Here is a 17,009-nt window from a genome sequence, read left to right as displayed (position 1 = left end):
CATGGCTTTTATGATATTGAGGTATGTACGTTCTATCCCTGCGCTCTGAAGAGTTTTAATCAAGAGAGGATGCTGTACTTTGTCAAATGCTTTTTCTGCATCTATTGAGAGGATCATATGGTTCTTGTTCTTTCTTTTGTTAATGTATTGCATCACATTGATTTGCGGATGTTGAATCAACCTTGCAGCCCAGGAATAAATCCCACTTGGTTATGGTGAATAATCCTTTGAATGTACTGTTGGATCCTATTGGCTAGTATTTTGGTGAGAATTTTTGCATCCATGTTCATCAGGAATATTGGTCTGTAATTCTCTTTTTTGATGGGGTCTTTGTCTGGTTTTGGGATCAAGGTAATGCTTGCCTCGTAAAATGAGTTTGGAAGTTTTCTTTCCATTTCTGTTTTTTGGAACAGTTTCAGAAGAATAGTTAATCTTCTTTAAATGTTTGGTAGAATTCCTCTGGGAAGCCATCTGGCCTTGGGCTCTTGTTTGTTGGGAGATTTTTGATTACTGCTTCAATTTCCTTAGTGGTTATGGGTCTGTTCAGGTTTTCTATTTCTTCCTGGTTCCGTTCTGGTAGTTTATACATCTCTAGGAATGCATCCATTTCCTCCAGATTGTCTAATTTGCTGGCATATAGTTGCTCATAATATGTTATTATAATTGTATTTTTTTGGTGTTGGTTGTGATGTCTCCTCTTTTTTTTTTTTTTTTTAAAGATTCATTTCAGACACAGAGATACAGAGAGAGAGAGAGAGAGCATGAGCAGGGGGAGAGGCGGAGGGAGAGGGAGAGCAGCCTCCCTGCTGAGCCAGGAGCCCAATGTGGGGCTCGATCCCAGTACCCTGGGATCAGGACCTGAGCTGAAGGCAGATGCCCAACCATCTGAGCCACCCAGGCACCCCAGTGATGTCTCCTCTTTCATTCATGATTTTGTTTATTTGGGTCCTTTCTCTTTTCTTTTTGATAAGTCTGGCCATGGGTTTACCAATCTTAATTAATTCTTTCAAAGAACCAGCTCCTAGTTTCATTGATCTGTTCTACTGTTCTTTTGGTTTCTATTTCATTGATTTCTGCTCTGATCTTTATTATTTCTCTTCTCCTGCTGGGTTTAGGCTTTATTTGGTGTTCTTTCTCCGGCTCCTTTAGGTGTAGGGTTAGGTTGTGTATTTGAGACCTTTCTTGTTTCTTGAGAAAGGCTTGTATTGCTATATACTCTCCTTTTAGGACCGCCTTTGCTGCATCCCAAAGATTTGAACAGTTGTGTTTTCATTTTCATTTGTTTCCATCAATTTTTTAAATTCTTCTTTACTTTCCTGGTTGACCCATTCATTCTTTAGTAGGATGCTCTTTAGCCTCCATGTATTTGAGTTCTTTCTGACTTTCCTCTTGTTTCAAAGCATTGTGGTCTGAAAATATACAGGGAATGATCCAAATCTTTTGGTACCGGTTGAGACCTGATTTGTGACCCAGGATGTGATCTATTCTGGAGAATGTTCCATGGGCACTAGAGAAGAATGTGTATTCTGTTGCTTTGGGATGGAATGTTCTGAATGTATCTGTGAGGTCCATCTGGTCCAGTGTGTCATTTAAAGCCTTTATTTCCTTGTTGATGTTTTGCTTAGATGATCTGTCCATGTCATTGAGGGGGATGTTAAAGTCCCCTACTATTACTGTATTATTGTCTATGTGTTTCTTTGCCTTTGTTATTAATTGGCTTATATAATTGGCTGCTCCCGTGTTAGGGCCATAGATATTTGAAATTATTAGATCTTCTTGTTGGATAGACCCTTTAAGTATGATATAGTGTCCTTCCTTGTCTCTTATTATAGTCTTTGGTTTAAAATCTAATTTGTCTGATAAAAGGATTGCCACCCCAGCTTTCTTTTGATGTCCATTAGCATGGTAAATGGTTTTCCAACCCCTCACTTTCAATCTGGAGGTATCTTTGCATCTAAAATGAGTCTCTTGCAGACAGCATATCTATGGGTCTTGCTTTATTTAATCCAATCTGATACCCTTTGTCTTTTGATTGGGGGCATTTAGCCCATTTACATTCAGGGTAACTATTGAAAGATATGAATTCAGTGCCATTGTATTGCCTGTAAGGTTACTGTATATTGTCTGTGTTCCTTTCTGGTCTATGTTACTTTTAGGCGCTCTCTTTACTTAGAGGATCCCTTCTAATATTTTTTGTAGGGTTGGTTTGGTGTTTGCAAATTCTTTTAGTTTTTGTTTGTCCTGGAAGCTTTTTATCTCTCCTTCTATTTTTGGTGACAGCCTAGCTGGATATAGTATTCTTGGCTGCATGTTTTTCTCGTTTAGTGCTCTGAATATATCATGCCAGTCCTTTCTGGCCTGCCAGGTCTCTGTGGATACGTCTGCTGCCAATCTAATGCTTTTACCGTTGTAGGTTACAGACCTCTTGTCCCGAGTTGCTTTCAGGATTTTCTCTTTGTCTCTGAGACTTGTAAGTTTTACTATTAGATGTCAGGGTGTTGACCTGTTTTTATTGATTTTGAGGGGTGTTCTCTGTGCCTCCTGGATTTTGATGCCTGTTTCCTTCCTCTAATTAGGGAAGTTATCCACTATAATTTCCTCCAATATACCTTCTGCCCCTCTCTCTTTTTCTTTTTCTTCTGGGATCCCAATTATTCTAATATTGTTTTGTTTTATGGTATCACTTATCTCTTGAATTCTCCTCCCGTGATCCAGTAGTTGTTTGTCTCTTTCTCAGCTTCCTTATTCTCCATCATTTGGTCTTCTATATCACTAATTCTCTCTTCTGCCTCATTTATCTTGCAGTTAGAGCCTCCATTTTTTATTGCACCTCATTAATAGCCTTTTTGATTTTGACGTGGTTAGATTTTAGTTCTTTTATTTCTCCAGAAAGGGATACTCTAGTATCTTCTATGCTTTTTTCAAGCCCAGCTAGTATCTTTATCATTGTCATTCTGAACTCTGGTTCTGACATCTTACCTAATGTCTGAATTGATTAGGTCCCTGGCAGTCGGTACTGCCTTTTGTTCTTTTTTTTTGAGGTGAGTTTTTCCATTTTGTCATTTTGTCCAGAGAATAGATGAATGAGAGAACAAAATGCTAGAAGGGTAACAACGACCCCAGAAAAATATACACTAAACAAATCAGAAGAGACCTGAAACGGGGGGGAAAAGAGAGGGGGGAAAAAAAAGAAGAGAATATGATCAGACTGGTGAATAGAACAGAGCCACACACGAGATTTTGGGTGTATTTCGGTCTGTTAGAAGAAACTGCCTCCCAAAATTTTAAAGAAAGAAAAACTTACATATATACAAAAATAAGGATAAGTACAATGAAGGGATGGAGTATGATTGTAAAGTTGAGAATTAAAAAAGATTTTAAAAAAAGGAATTGACAAGACGTTGGTTGGAAAAGGAAAGAAGAAAAATTAAAGAAAATTTAAAAAATTAACTTTGAAAGACTAAAGAATCATGGGAAAAAAGCCATGAATTCTATGTCCTGTATTCCCATAGCGCTGGGGTTTTGCCGTTCTCATTGACCGGTAAACTTGGTCTTGGCTGGCCGTTCTTGCTGATCTTCTGGGGGAGGGGCCTGTTGCCGTAGTTCTCAAATATCTTTGCCTGACGCGGAAATGCACCGCCCTTGCCAGGGGCAGGGCTAAGTAATCTGCTTGGGTTTGCTCTCCGTAGCTTTTGTTCCCTGAAAGCTTTCCCTACAGCTTTGGAGGATGAGAATGAAAATGGCAGCCTCCCAATCTCTGGCCCTGGGGAGCCAAGAACTTGGGGCCTCCCTCCTCAGTGAGCCCCCAGAGGAAAGCAGTCAGTCACTCCTGTCTCCCCAGTCTCTGTTGGCACTCCGTGCTCACCCAGCCTGTGACTGAGCGTTTCTGTCTCTGGTACACGACCCCATTTGGAGTCTCCAAACCCAGCAGATTCCCGCACTGCTCCTCCCGGGGGAAGAAGGGGAGTCTCCCCGGATCTGTCGCTTGTTAGGTCCCTGCTGGAAGAGCAGTGGCCCGACTGTGCTGCGGATCACGGTTTATGGCAACCCCGAGCTGAGAGCCCACTCCTCAGCTCCATCTCTGTATCCCGCTTCCCCGCTCCAATACCTTGGAGCTCTACTGCACTCAGGCACCCCTGGTCTTTCTGTGACCCCAAGGGTCCTGCGACCACACTGTCTCAGCGAGGGTTCCACCCCCAGCTTAGCCACTGGAGCAACGTCCCTCATCGGAGCCGACTTCTAAAAGTTCTAATTTTGTGCTCTGCTGCTCTATCACTTGCGGGTATTGGCTGATGGAGGCTCCCTCCCCTGCCATCTGTCTTCCCGAATATCGACTCAGATTCACTTCTCCGCACGTCCTACCTTCCAGAAAGTGGTCGCTTTTCTGTTCATAGAATTGCTGCTATTCTTTTCTTTGATCTCCAGTTCAGTTTGTAGGTGTTCAGAGTGGTTTGATAGCTATCTAGCTGAATTCCTGGGACCATATGAAATTTAGGTCTCCTACTCCTCTGCCATCTTGCTCTTCCTCCTTACTATTTTTTTTTTTTTTAATCGCAAGTTCTCTTAGGAACAACTAAGTATTACTATCTCTTGTCAGTATCAAGTTATTTTCCTTTTGAGAGAAATAAGTAATTGGATTTTTTTTTTTAGTTAACACCCCATTTATTAGAATATACTACCTTGTTCTGATTCTGATTCTTCTGTTTTACTCTATTCCTTTTCTTCATTCCCAAAGGCTTCCCCCCATCCCCCAGACTTTGTTCTTGGCCTTCAGCTTCTCTCTGTCCGTTATTTGAAAGGGTTGTCATCCTCTTGTGCTGTAGAGAATAGAGCATTCTGCCAGGTCGTAATGTTTTGGACAACACAAGTTTACTAGATTGTTACTGATGGATGGACACAGGGTGGCAACAAGAAGTCAATTTTTTTTCTGAGATCCCATATACTAGCCAGAGTTAAATAGAAAACCCAGAGCTTTTTGTCCTAGTCCATTCTTTTATCTTATCTAGTTGTAATTAATTATAGTTAATCTAAAAAGTCATTGTGTTTGAAACATAATTTGGCCTCTTAAATTTGGCTTAATCATTTAATTCATAATTGCTTTTGCTGTATTCTTAAGGAGTCAATTCTGAATGAAGGCAGTATTCTTGGTGGGGAGAAAGGGATGTGAAAGAGTAGAACTCTAGCGCGCCTGGGTGGCTCAGTTGGTTGGGTGGCTGCCTTCGGCTCAGGTCATGATCCTGGAGTCCCAGGATCGAGTCCCACATCGGGCTCCCTGCTCAGCAGGGAGTCTGCTTCTCCCTCTCCCGCTCCCCCCTCTTGTGCTCTGTCTCTAAAATAAATAAATAAAATTAAAAAAAAAAAAAAGAAAGAGTAGAACTTTAAGGAGTCTTTGATACAAAAACAGTTCCTTGTTGTTCCTTTAAAATTTTTCTTTGATACATTTACACCTTTATTCAACTCTCCAAGTTGTTCAGAACAGACAAACCATGTGCTAGCATCAAGAACAGAACACACCTGTGATCCTGGCTGTCCTGTGTCTCTCAGACTTGAGCAGGTTTAAGAATCACCTGGAGGGCTTGGTAAACAGATTCCTGTACTGTGAATCACTCCAGGCTCCTCCCCAGGTTTCTGTTTTCAGTAGTTTTAGGTTAGGGCCTGGCATTTGGCATTTACAACAAGTTTCCAGGTGATGCTGATGCTGTTCTGGATATCCTCATATTTGAGAACCACTCATATAAGGCAATGAGAGGTCTTTGCTGTAGACTGAGGATAAATTAGTAAAACCTGATATGATTTCTGAATATATCTTCCTCTTATAAACAAAGAAATAAAGAAATTTAAAAGAAATAGTAGAGCTTCCCTGGTTTGCTTCAGCCTGTGTGAAATAAAATATGCTTTAAACTTTAATTCCAGAACGACTAATAAGTGATACGCCATCAGCTGTTTTTATAGTAAGCATTTATTTTGACTTTCATTAAATTAATTTACTCCACATATGTTATTGAGTACTTATCATGTGCTAGGCACTGTTTGGAGTTGGGGCTCTAGTAGTAAATTTCTCCTTCAGGGGGCTTTTATGTAATTTGAGGGAGATCAGTAATAAATGTCAAGTTTTGATAAATTAGTTGAATAAAAAAGTATGAGAGTTGAACATATTTACTCCTACCTGGTATAAATTAAATGTTTCTAATAGTTTCTTACTTATTAGTAACCTGTTAATATTTCTTGAACCTTAGATTTCAACTATTCCATGTGTTTCAGACTTTTTATTTCACTTTATTTTAGTAAAGTTCAATTAAACAACTTTCTCAGTAAGACTTAGACTGTATGAACTTGTTATCTTATGTGTTCCTAGCTTTAAGTCTTATGGCATGATGTTTTGAGGCCAAACTAGGGTTTTAACATTTTTTTGAACTTGACTGTCTCCAGAGGGCACGGCAGCCTTCAGTTCTTTGAAGTGTTCATTGTTCTTTTTTATTTTTACACTAGGCCTGCTTTACTCATCTATGTTCCTGGCCTGGGCTTTGTTGGCTTTAGTTTGAAAAGAAGTGCATTATTTTCAAGCTGGAAAATCTAACCTAGATAAAATTTAGTATTTTTTTTTTTTAAGATTTTATTTATTTCTTTGAGAGAGAGAGAGAGAGAGAACGAGCAGGTGGGGAGGGGCAGAGGGAGAGAGAGGGAAGCAGACTCCCTGCTGAGCAGGGGAGCCCAAGCGGGCCTTGATCCCAGGACTCTGGGATCATGACCTGAGCCAAAGGCAGACGCCTAACAGACTGAGCCACCCAGGTACCCTCCAAATTTAGTAATTTAATAGTAATTTCATTTTTGTTTAGTTTCCATGCTTTGTGTTTCTTTTTGTCAGTCTGAACTTTTTTGTGGACAAAGTTGAAAGGGATTGACTACATTTCTCTAACAAGAAGATCTAGTTTTAAAATTCAGGACTACACACCACACACATTCACACACATGCTTTGTATATATTTTTCAATCAGGGGTGGGTTGACATTAGCAAGGAAATAATGAATACCTTTAAGTTTTTTGGATTGTTATTTTAAGTGTTGACTGCAGATTCTGACTGCAGGTATGGAAAACCTTCCTAGTCTTTGGCTAAGAGTATATACCAGTGTGTGTTCATTCTTCAGACTACCTCTGGTTCTTCTGATACTTGTCTGTATTCTCCTGTTCTTTTACTACTACGGTGAAGATTGGCTGGTTTCCTAGAAGAAAGTTATATTAGCTAGTATCTTAGTCCATTCAAGCCGTTATCACAATACCAGAGATTGAGTGACTTATAAACAGCAGAAACTTATTTTTCACAGTTCTGGAGGCTGGGAAGTCCAAGATGAAGGTGCTGGCAAATTCAGAGTCTGGCAAGGACCTGCTTCCTGGTTCATAGTAGACTGTCTTCTTGCTGTGTCTTTACATGGCATAAAGGGTGAGGAAGCTCTCTGGGGGCATTAATTCCATTTGTGAGGATCTCACTCCCATGACCTAATCAAGTCCCAAAGGCCCCACCCAGTACCATCACATTGGAGGTTTAAGATTTCACCATAGGGGTGCCTGCGTGGTTCAGTTGGTTAAGCGACTGCCTTCGGCTCAGGTCATGATCCTGGAGTCCCTGGATCGAGTCCCACATCGGGCTCCCTGCTCGGCAGGGAGTCTGCTTCTCCCTCTGACCCTCCCCCCTCTCATGTACTCGCTCTCTCTCATTCTCTCTCTCTCAAGTAAATAAAATCTTTAAAAAAAAAAAAGATTTCACCATATGAATTTTGGGGGAAGGGACACAAATATTCAGTTTATAACAGGTAGCATTTGAGGTCAACTGAATTGGCTACCTATTATTTCTCAAGCAAAATATATGTATAAATAAATTTTTATTATATTTATATTTGGAAATGTAGAGTGGAAATAGATACGACTTTTTTTCATGTGGAAATAGGCTTTAAGATTTTTCCGTGATCATGCCTTTTTCATTTTGGTTTTAAAGTCTCTTTTCAAAGATATTTAAGGGGCGCCTGGGTGGCTCAGTCGGTTAAGCGACTGCCTTCGGCTCAGGTCATGATTCTGGAGTTCCGGGATCGAGTCCCGCATCAGGCTCTCTGCTCAGCGGGGAGTCTGCTTCTCCCTCTGACCCTCCTCCTTCTCGTGCTCTCTGTCTCTCATTCTCTCTTGCAAATAAATAAATAAAATCTTAAAAAAAAAAAAAGATATTTAAAAGCAGAACATTAAAAAAAACAAAAAACCATGCCACATGAATTACCACCTCTGTAGTGGGACTCCCGTTCTGTACTTACAGCTGCAGGACTTTACATTTTAGATTCTTTTTCCTCCTTTGAATTTTTGTCTTGGTAATTTGCTGAGGTGTAAAGCCTGTGTTGGAGAAGTAGGAGCGCTCTCCAACTGCAGCAGAGGCAGAGTTCATTGAACGCAGCAGCAGTCGTGTGCCCATGGGATTATGTTAATTCTTGGCTTCTGTACTTGAAATTTTCTTTCTGAGCATGTCACTTACCTTCTTTAAACTCCAACTTTTGGTGTCGAGCAGGTATGTGATATGGTTTAGGTGATAGATTGATCGGAGATTCACCAACCTAGAATCCTGTAGTGAGAAAGTGATGTTCTTTTTAGTTATTTCCAGTTTTCTTTTTCAGTTTTCTTTGAGTCCTTCAAAAAGCAGAAAGATGGTATTTTGGAGGTAGTGTGTAACACTTCTCAACATTGGCCAATCTCCATTTTTCACAGGGAAAGCAAGCTCCAGCTTCAGGCAGTAGGACACGGCTAGAATTTAATAATAACACTGTATTTATTTCTGTATCATCTTTTGTTTAATGGAAAATGATACTGCTTTTCTATTTTTGATAGATTCCTCCCCCCGCCCCTTTTTTAAAGCACAAATAGTTGTAAGCACAAGGGGGTGATTCTAGGACGCACCTGCAGGGGAATGGCGACATGAGACAGAAAAGGTAAGGAAGCCAGTAAGGAAGTCACCACTGTGGACAACAGGAGTGTAAGCCCAGTGGGGAGCTCTGGAAGTCCGTGTAGCACATGCACCTCAGCCTTGTCTTACTCCAGAGTAAAAGGGAGATACTGGGATATTTATACTGAATTCTCGTTTGTTGTTACTTGAAGGCTCCTGGGGTTGTTAATTCTTCAGAACTTCCAAGCTGCCCCTCCTTCAGTCAGAGCAACTCTGACAGCCAGAGAGAACACTGAGGCAAATAATGGTTGGTATTGACAGTGGCCTTTGTGGACAGAGTAAATGGGTGGGGCACCAACAATTTCTGCTGGGCTTTCAAATATTCTAAGGTTCTCTTACATCCTCCTCAAGTAAACAGCAGCCCCATCCTGTGGTGCTCAGGCCACAAACTTTGGAGTCATCCTTGACCTTTCTGTCATGTCTCCCACCCAGACCATCAGCAGATCTGGTTGGCTCAACCTCTAAAATTTATTCCAAATCTGACCTCTTTCACCCCCACTACTGCCACCTCGTTCAACCCCCATCACCTCACAGCCTCCTGACTTTGCTCACTCCTAACGTAGCAGCTGGTTGAGCCATAGAAAACCTAAGTCAGATCACATCACTTCACCCAAAACCCTCCAAATGTCCCCATCTTACTCAGAGTAAAGGAATGGCCCCTAAGGCCCTCTGTGATTTGGCCTCCTCTATCCTTTTGTGTGTGTGTGTGTCTTTGTACATGCATATATAGTTCTGTTTTTAGCCTTATGTGTAGCCAAAACATTTGTTTCTTCTCCATTCCTTTCAGTGCAAGAATTCATTTGTCAAGATTTTCATTCTATCTTTACTTATACATCCTGGTTTATTTTATTTTATTTTATTATTTTTTTAAATTTTCATACAGTAAATGTACTTTTTTATGGTATATACTTATGTTGGTTTTGACAAATGCCTGGGGTGCTATATCCACTAGGACTGGTTCTACACAAGAGTTCATTTTCCCATGCTACCCTTTGTAGACAGTCCTCCCCACTTTCCAGCCCCCAGTCTGTTTTCCTTTTTATAGTTTTGACTTTATTAGCATCATATAAGTGAGAATCTTCTAATATGTAGCCATTTTGGTCTGATTCTTTCAATTGGCAAAATGCATTTAAGATTATTCCATGCTCTATGAATCAATAGTTCATCCCCCAGGTGTCCTTTAGAATAAATTTAAGCAAGAAAGAGTGAATTGATTTAAAGAAAATACTGAACAACAATGACAGGGGTGGTCCATACATATGAGAAACATTCTGAACCTGAATTTAGAAATCAGTAATGTGATAGAAAGGTGCTAGATAAAAGGCTTTCTTTATCTGGTACTTCTGGCAGTAATTAGCCATGTACTCTTGGGGAAGTCAACTCTTTGCTCCCCAGTTTCTGGTAAAATACATAGTAAAATACCTGATCTAGTAGTTGTTAGCTCCGATCTCCTGAGATAGTGTTGGTTCATAAGACACAGGGTATTGGGCACCTGGGTGGCTCAAATAGATGAAGCCTCTGACTCTTGATTTTGGCTTGGGTCATGATATTGGGGTTGTGGGATCAAGCCCCACTTCTGGCTCTGCTTGTCCCTCCCCTGCCTCTCAAATAAATAAAACTAAAATCTTAGAAAAAAAAAAAGAAAGAGTATTTTAGGCTCTTTGGATAGCTCTTTTCTCCAGGACAGGCGGGTAGTCGCTCTTTTTCCTGTTAGCGTTTCATTGTTGTGAAGCAGCTGTCGGCCTGGATTTCAGAGTTGTTAGGACCAGCTATTATAAAAGCTTTATGAACCTTTAGTGAAGGACTAAGACCAGACAGGAGGAATAAGGTAAGCCTATTGTAAGTCTCCAGGTTGTTGACGTTTTTCTGTTGGGCTTATCAAGTGTGAGATAGGTAGAATCTGAGTCAGAGCTGTAGTCATGTCCAGTAAGTGCTGGTGGTGCCAAAGATCCCTGCAAGTTTCTAGCAACCTCTTTTGTTATGGTAGCATTTGGACTTTAATCCCTAGTCCTATTGTTAGGTAGATTTTCTTAGGGGTGTCTCTAAGGGTTGATTGTTGGGGTTCTAATTCCCTAGAACTTTATTGTGGTTCATGGATAGGCCATCTTGTCACCTCATTGACAGTGTATATCGGAGGGTGTGTGTTTGAGAATGTGCCACTGTTAATAGATAACTGGAAAAGGAAACCAATGATGCTTGCTAGTTTTGTTTTTATTTTTAAGGACGGACTCATCGTCATTCCTTTTTACATCATAATTAATGGCTGTTTTAAAATCCCTGACAAGATTGCTGTTTTGTTTTTTGAAATGGGATAGTAATTGAGTTGTATTTAGGTGATAGAGTGTCAAAGAAATTAAAGTAAGTGAAAGGAATTTGAGAGCACAAAATTGCTGTGATTTGTGTTTACTTTACATGTGATATGTAGTAATATTTATTTTACTTTTTACTTTTAGTAATGAATGTTATAACTATTGAAGATTATAAGAGCACATACTGGCCAAAATTGGATGGTGCCATAGATCAGCTTTTAACCCAGAGTCCTGGTGACTATATCCCCATATCCTATGAACAGATATACAGGTAAGTCAAGATATCATTTGCCTGGGTTTGAGAGGGTATATTAAGGTTCATGACACTTGAAATATGGCAGTATGTGTACACATGTAATATATGTCAGGTGAGGATCTGTAGGTTATTTTTATATTCCACACTTGGAGGTTGGAGGTTTGATTGATACTTTGTGCTTCAGAATTGGCTCTCAAGTCAAGGTAGAGTTAAGCCCACCTCACTTAGACTTCTTCCCATCTTAGCCTGCTACCCCCCCTCCATACATAATGAAGAAACTTTGGAGGTAAGTGAAAAAGACAAGAATGACAAGTGTCTGGCACAGAAATACATACTTTTTGTCTCACACGGAGACCCTAGTTTAATCTTTTGATTTTTATTAACACACAGTCCTAACTATCTGTGGTTATTTTGTCTCCCAGGTCCTGGTAAATGGAAGCAGAAAATTAGTGAGGATCTGGGGTGGGACATGAGATCAGCCTAGTCACAAAGGAGGTGACAATTGTGTTGTTCAACACAGTGATGCACAAAGAGGTCACATTACAAACCTTTTTGTGAGTTAGTTAGTGCTAATTATCACTCTCTTTCCCTTATTTTGACATTCGTTGAAACGAAAGAATGAGAGAGAAGCTGGTTTGTAAGTAGTTATCGTAGTCAGATTTTCAGATTATCACCCAATAGTGCATTATCTAGTACTGACAAAATGTGTAATGCAGTACTCAGAAAGATTTACAGCTGGTGGTAGTATCTCTTTCATCTGAGCACTGATTGGGGCAACGTAAATTTCTATTTAGAAGTTATGATTGGTTGGGGTGCCTGGGCGGCTCAATCAGTTAAGTGTCTGACTCTTAATTTCTGCTCAGATCATGATCTCAGGGTTGTGAGATCGAGCCCTGCGGTTGGGCTCCTTGCTCAGTGCAGAGTCTGCTTGAGATCCTCTCCCTCTGCTCCTGCCCTGTTCGAGTGTATGCATCCTCTCTCTCGCTCTCTGTCTCTGTCTCAGATAATAAAAAGTTGTGATTGGTCACTTTATTTAGGCCTGAATCAATCATTTGATGACTAGTGGCTGTATATCCGAAGTATGCGTTCATCTTAGGTTGAATGAAGTGCTTCGTTGTTAACTTGGTTTTTCTGTTTTGGTTTTTTCCCACAGTTGTGTGTATAAATGTGTCTGCCAGCAGCACTCAGAACAGATGTACAGTGATCTGATTAAGAAGATAACTAATCACCTAGAGCGAGTCTCAAAGGAGCTGCAGGTAAGGAACTGATCATACTGATTTTTGCTTCCTTGGGATTTTTGGAATTAGTGTATGTAATATATATTTGGAGGCTTATTAATTTGATGATGGTGTAAATTTACAAATATTTCCTAGATGAATATTGACCAAATTATCTAACCTTTAGAATAAATTGTTAGAAAATTAGATACAAATTGTGGAACTTTTTAGATTGAATATATTTCAGACTTTAACTGATGCCATTTATTACTATGTCAATGTTTCTTTTATTTAAAACTTTGTTATTTCTGCTAACTTCAGTATTTGGTGATTCTTTTAATATAACTGTATATTTTAATTTTTTACTGTAACTTTTTTTTGGTATTCTCTTTGAAGAGTGGTATTTGCCTGCTAGTTTCTGATATTTGCTAATATAAAAACAACTGAAGTCAGCATTTTGTTGCTAAACCCTCTAGAGATGAACATCATCCCAGCTGTAAAATCTGGGTGGGAGCAAGTTGTGGAAATACTCTGTTGAAGGAAGCACTTGGCCTCAGATCCCTGCCCCTCCCTGCCTTGGTGAAGTTTCCAGTGCTTGAAGGTCAGGGACTGTCTTTATGCCAGGGCCAGATGATATTTTGGTTCTGGTGTAGAAGTCACATGATGTGTAGAAAAGTCACTCAGCAGTAGATGAGCAGGTCCATACCACACTTAGGAAGTGCTCCAGCAATTCTGTAACATCCACAGTTTCTAGCAACTGCTGAGGCGGGCTTTGGCCTTGAATATTTTTCCTCACTTACCTTGTGGTCTGAGGTATCTTGGTCTTGTTTACCCCACACAGATGTTGCACTAAAGTAGCTTTTTTTGTTTAAATTATAGTGAGAGCTATGTTTATCATAGCCAAATATATACTTTTCCTGTTGTTAGAGTGTAAACTATTTTCTTCATCTTTTTGCCACTAAATGTGAAATCTTTACTCATTTAACAAATATATTTAGTACCTAGGCATTGTATCTAGGCTGTAGATGAAACCCAAGTTCCATGTATTCTAGCTTCGAGTTATTTGCTTACTAATTCTTGACTCTACCCTTGCCCTTATTTCTCACATCCAGTTTATTACCAAATCTTGTTTACTCCCTGTTTCTCTCTTAGCTCTTGTCCGCTTCTGTTCACTTGCCCCTACCAGTCCAGCTACCATCCAGCCTCTCAGTGCTTTACTGAAATGCTCATCTTAGCTGGCTCTGCCTCTAGTCTTTGCACCTCTTGCTTATTCTTCATTTCTGTCAGAGTGGCTGTTTCTAAAGCACAAATCTGATTATCATTTTTCTGTTAGATTGAAGTTTAAACTTTTTAATATGATTTAGGAATTGTCTGATTCCTTCTTATTTCTGTGGCCTGATATATTACGTCTCTGTTCCTGCATACTGAACTTTTTCACTTCCTTGAACAGTTTATGTACTCTCTCACTTCTTGGCTTTTGCCATGTTAACTTGACTGCCTGGAACATTCTTTGTTTTTCTCTATCCTCTTATTTTTTTGGTCAGTGTGAACATACCATTTTGGCTGCAGGTTGGACATCATTTGTTTTGGAAAACATTCTCTGATACCTTGTTCTCCCAAGCCTGGGTTTGGGCGCCTCATCTGTGCGTCTGTAACACCTATTATATTATTGTAGTTCATCTGTGTATTTCTTTTGTAGCTGTGTCTGTCCCTCCCTCTGTCCCCAGTATTATTTTCTGAGAGGGCAGAGGAACATGTCTGCCTTCTTTGTTATTGTATTGTTAGTACCTTCTGAATGAAATGTATATCAAATGTTTACCAATAAATAATTTACTGCTTGTTTGAATAAAGTTTTTCTAGTGATCATGCTTTTTAACATCAAGTGTTAGGTGGTCTTTGGGGTTCAGGGAGTACCAGGGCTTTCATTAGGTCAGCAAAGAACTCAGTATCCTCAAAAAGAATTGTTTTATTAACACTAGTTTGCTATTATTGAAATAATACTAAATAATTTTCTGAAACAGAAAGCAAGCCATTTCAGTTCAAATTATCAGGACAAAATATATGACTTGCTTATTTATATCTATGAAATGTGAGTTGGAGATTTTATAATGTGTGTTACACTTGGGCTCTGACTTCACGTGTAGATCATGAATTTGACCAATAGAATTGTGATTTACTAAATTCATTAGTCATATTGGAGCTTTTGCTTAAGTGGATTTTTCTTTTTCTTTTTTAAATATTTTTAAAAAATATTTTATTTATTTATTTGAGAGAGAGAGAGAGAGCATAAGTAGGGGTAGGGGCAGAGGGAGAGGGAGAAGCAGATTCCCTCCTGAGTAGGGAGTCCAACCTGGATCTCAGTCCCAGGACCCTGAGATCATGACCTGAGCCAAAGGCAGACGCTTAACTGACTGAGCCACCCAGGCGCCCGTGGGTTTTTCTTGTATTAATTTTATTAAGCACTGTAAGACCTCTTTTCATTTTTATTTTTTTATTTATTTTATTTTATTTTTTTAAAGATTTTATTTATTTATTCATGAGAGACAGAGAGAGAGAGAGAGAGAAGCAGGCTCCCAAGGAGCAGGGAGCCCGATGCGGGACTCGATCCCAGGACCCTGGGATCATGACCTGAGCCGAAGGCAGACGCTTAACCATCTGAGCCACCCAGGCGCCCGACCTCTTTTCATTTTTACAGGTAGAATGTTGTTATAAAATATTTTGCAAGTTGGAGGGCACTGTAGTATGGTATTATCAAGCTCAATCTAATTGGTAGTTTTGGAAGGCCACTTGGCTGCATTTTTGCCATGAGTTTGCTTGATCAGTTGTCAGTAATATGAAGATAACTTATTACTTGCCTAGCTGGGCTGTCCTGGGGTACCAGTACTTTGAAGTTACTGAGGTTCAGAGAGTAAGTTTCTGAGGCTTTGGAGAATGGTCCCTGTCAGTACTGTCTAGAGTTTCCTCATTCTTCATCATGAATGTCTGATTTTTCAGTACACCTTACTTTATTGATGCACCTTCATTTATCTAATTGTTTTTTGAGGAATTTTTACATTGCTTCCAGTCTTTGGCTGTTACTCATAGTGTTGCAGCATTGACTACATCCGACCACACTTCACAAAAGTCGTACCAGAGTTGCACTCCAACCAGTTACATATATATCAGTGAAATGTCTGTTTTCCCCCACCCTTGCTAATACAGCATAAGAGTAAATAATTTTTGCATTCTATAATAGGAATTTTTATTAAAAGCTAAAATGTAAGACGGCTATCTCTTTTGATGTTAGCATTTTGGAAACCATCCTGATAAGTGTTAAGGGAATATATGATGTAAAACCAGGGAATTTAGTTGATTTTTAGAATCAATACATGTTCTGCTTGGAGTTCAGCAGTATGGCCTGGAAAAAAAAAATCTTACTTTAGAATCATACCGTTTGTAAGATTATAAAGTCTAACCATTGTTAAATGTCCTGGTGAAGTGGATAAAAACATGGGGACCTTGGTTTTGGTCTCAGTTCTGCCATGCAGCTGCTGTGTGCCTTTTGATTAAACATGCTAATATAATCTTGTAAATTTTCTCAACACTGAAATGAAATGGCTTTACTGAGATATCTGGTTGCTTTAAGCAGAGTTCTAAGATAACTTGTCTCCTACTTCCTGCTTGGCCAGTGCTGCTTCATTGTTTTCCCAGGCTTAAACTCATTAGTGTCCACCTGTGTGAAGTGTTCTGGAGTCCTCGTGCTCCCCTCAAAACAAAACAGACCATTGGAATTTCTTCTTCTGTGGACTCCTAGCATCTTGGCAATAACAACCGTGTTAGCAGTGATTGTGTTGTATTCTTTCTGCATCCATGTCTGGCCACCTGACAGGTCCTCCTTTGAGGGCAGGGACTCTGTCATGTGTGTCTTTTTTTTTTTTTTTTTTTTAAGATTTTATTTATTTATTTGACAGAGAGAGACGCAGCGAGAGAGGGAACACAAGCAGGGGGAGAGGGAGAGGGAGAAGCAGGCCTCCCGCGGAGCAGGGAGCCCGACGTGGGGCTCGATCCCAGGACCCCGGGATCATGACCTGAGCCGAAGGCAGACACTTAACGACTGAGCCACCCAGGCGCCCCTGTCATGTGTGTCTTTATCCTTCATGTCTGGCACAGTCACAACTCAGCAAATGATTGTTGAGTGAATGCTCAGCAACCAAAATTGACCTATACCATGGAAAGAGTAGCATAATTAGTTTCACATGATCACTAATCTT

At 39.9% G+C, this 17,009-nt stretch overlaps 1 protein-coding gene across 1 annotated transcript in view; it reads left to right on the top strand.

Moving 5' to 3' along the window:
* The window catches only part of CACUL1 (CDK2 associated cullin domain 1), an 81,375-nt gene that overhangs the window by 19,579 nt on the left and 44,787 nt on the right, over window positions 1–17,009 (top strand). Inside the window, exons 2-3 of the mRNA XM_035030018.1 lie at window positions 11,431–11,557; window positions 12,696–12,798. Of these exons, the coding sequence (XP_034885909.1) occupies window positions 11,431–11,557; window positions 12,696–12,798 (230 nt within the window). The remainder of the gene's footprint in view (window positions 1–11,430; window positions 11,558–12,695; window positions 12,799–17,009) is intronic.

Source organism: Mirounga leonina, unplaced genomic scaffold (genome assembly GCF_011800145.1).
Source record: "Mirounga leonina isolate KUSES-001 unplaced genomic scaffold, KU_Mleo_1.0 Mir_114, whole genome shotgun sequence".
NCBI lineage: Eukaryota > Metazoa > Chordata > Mammalia > Carnivora > Phocidae > Mirounga > Mirounga leonina.
Note: the sequence above shows the minus strand (reverse complement) of the source record. Positions and strands in the feature narration are given on the sequence as shown.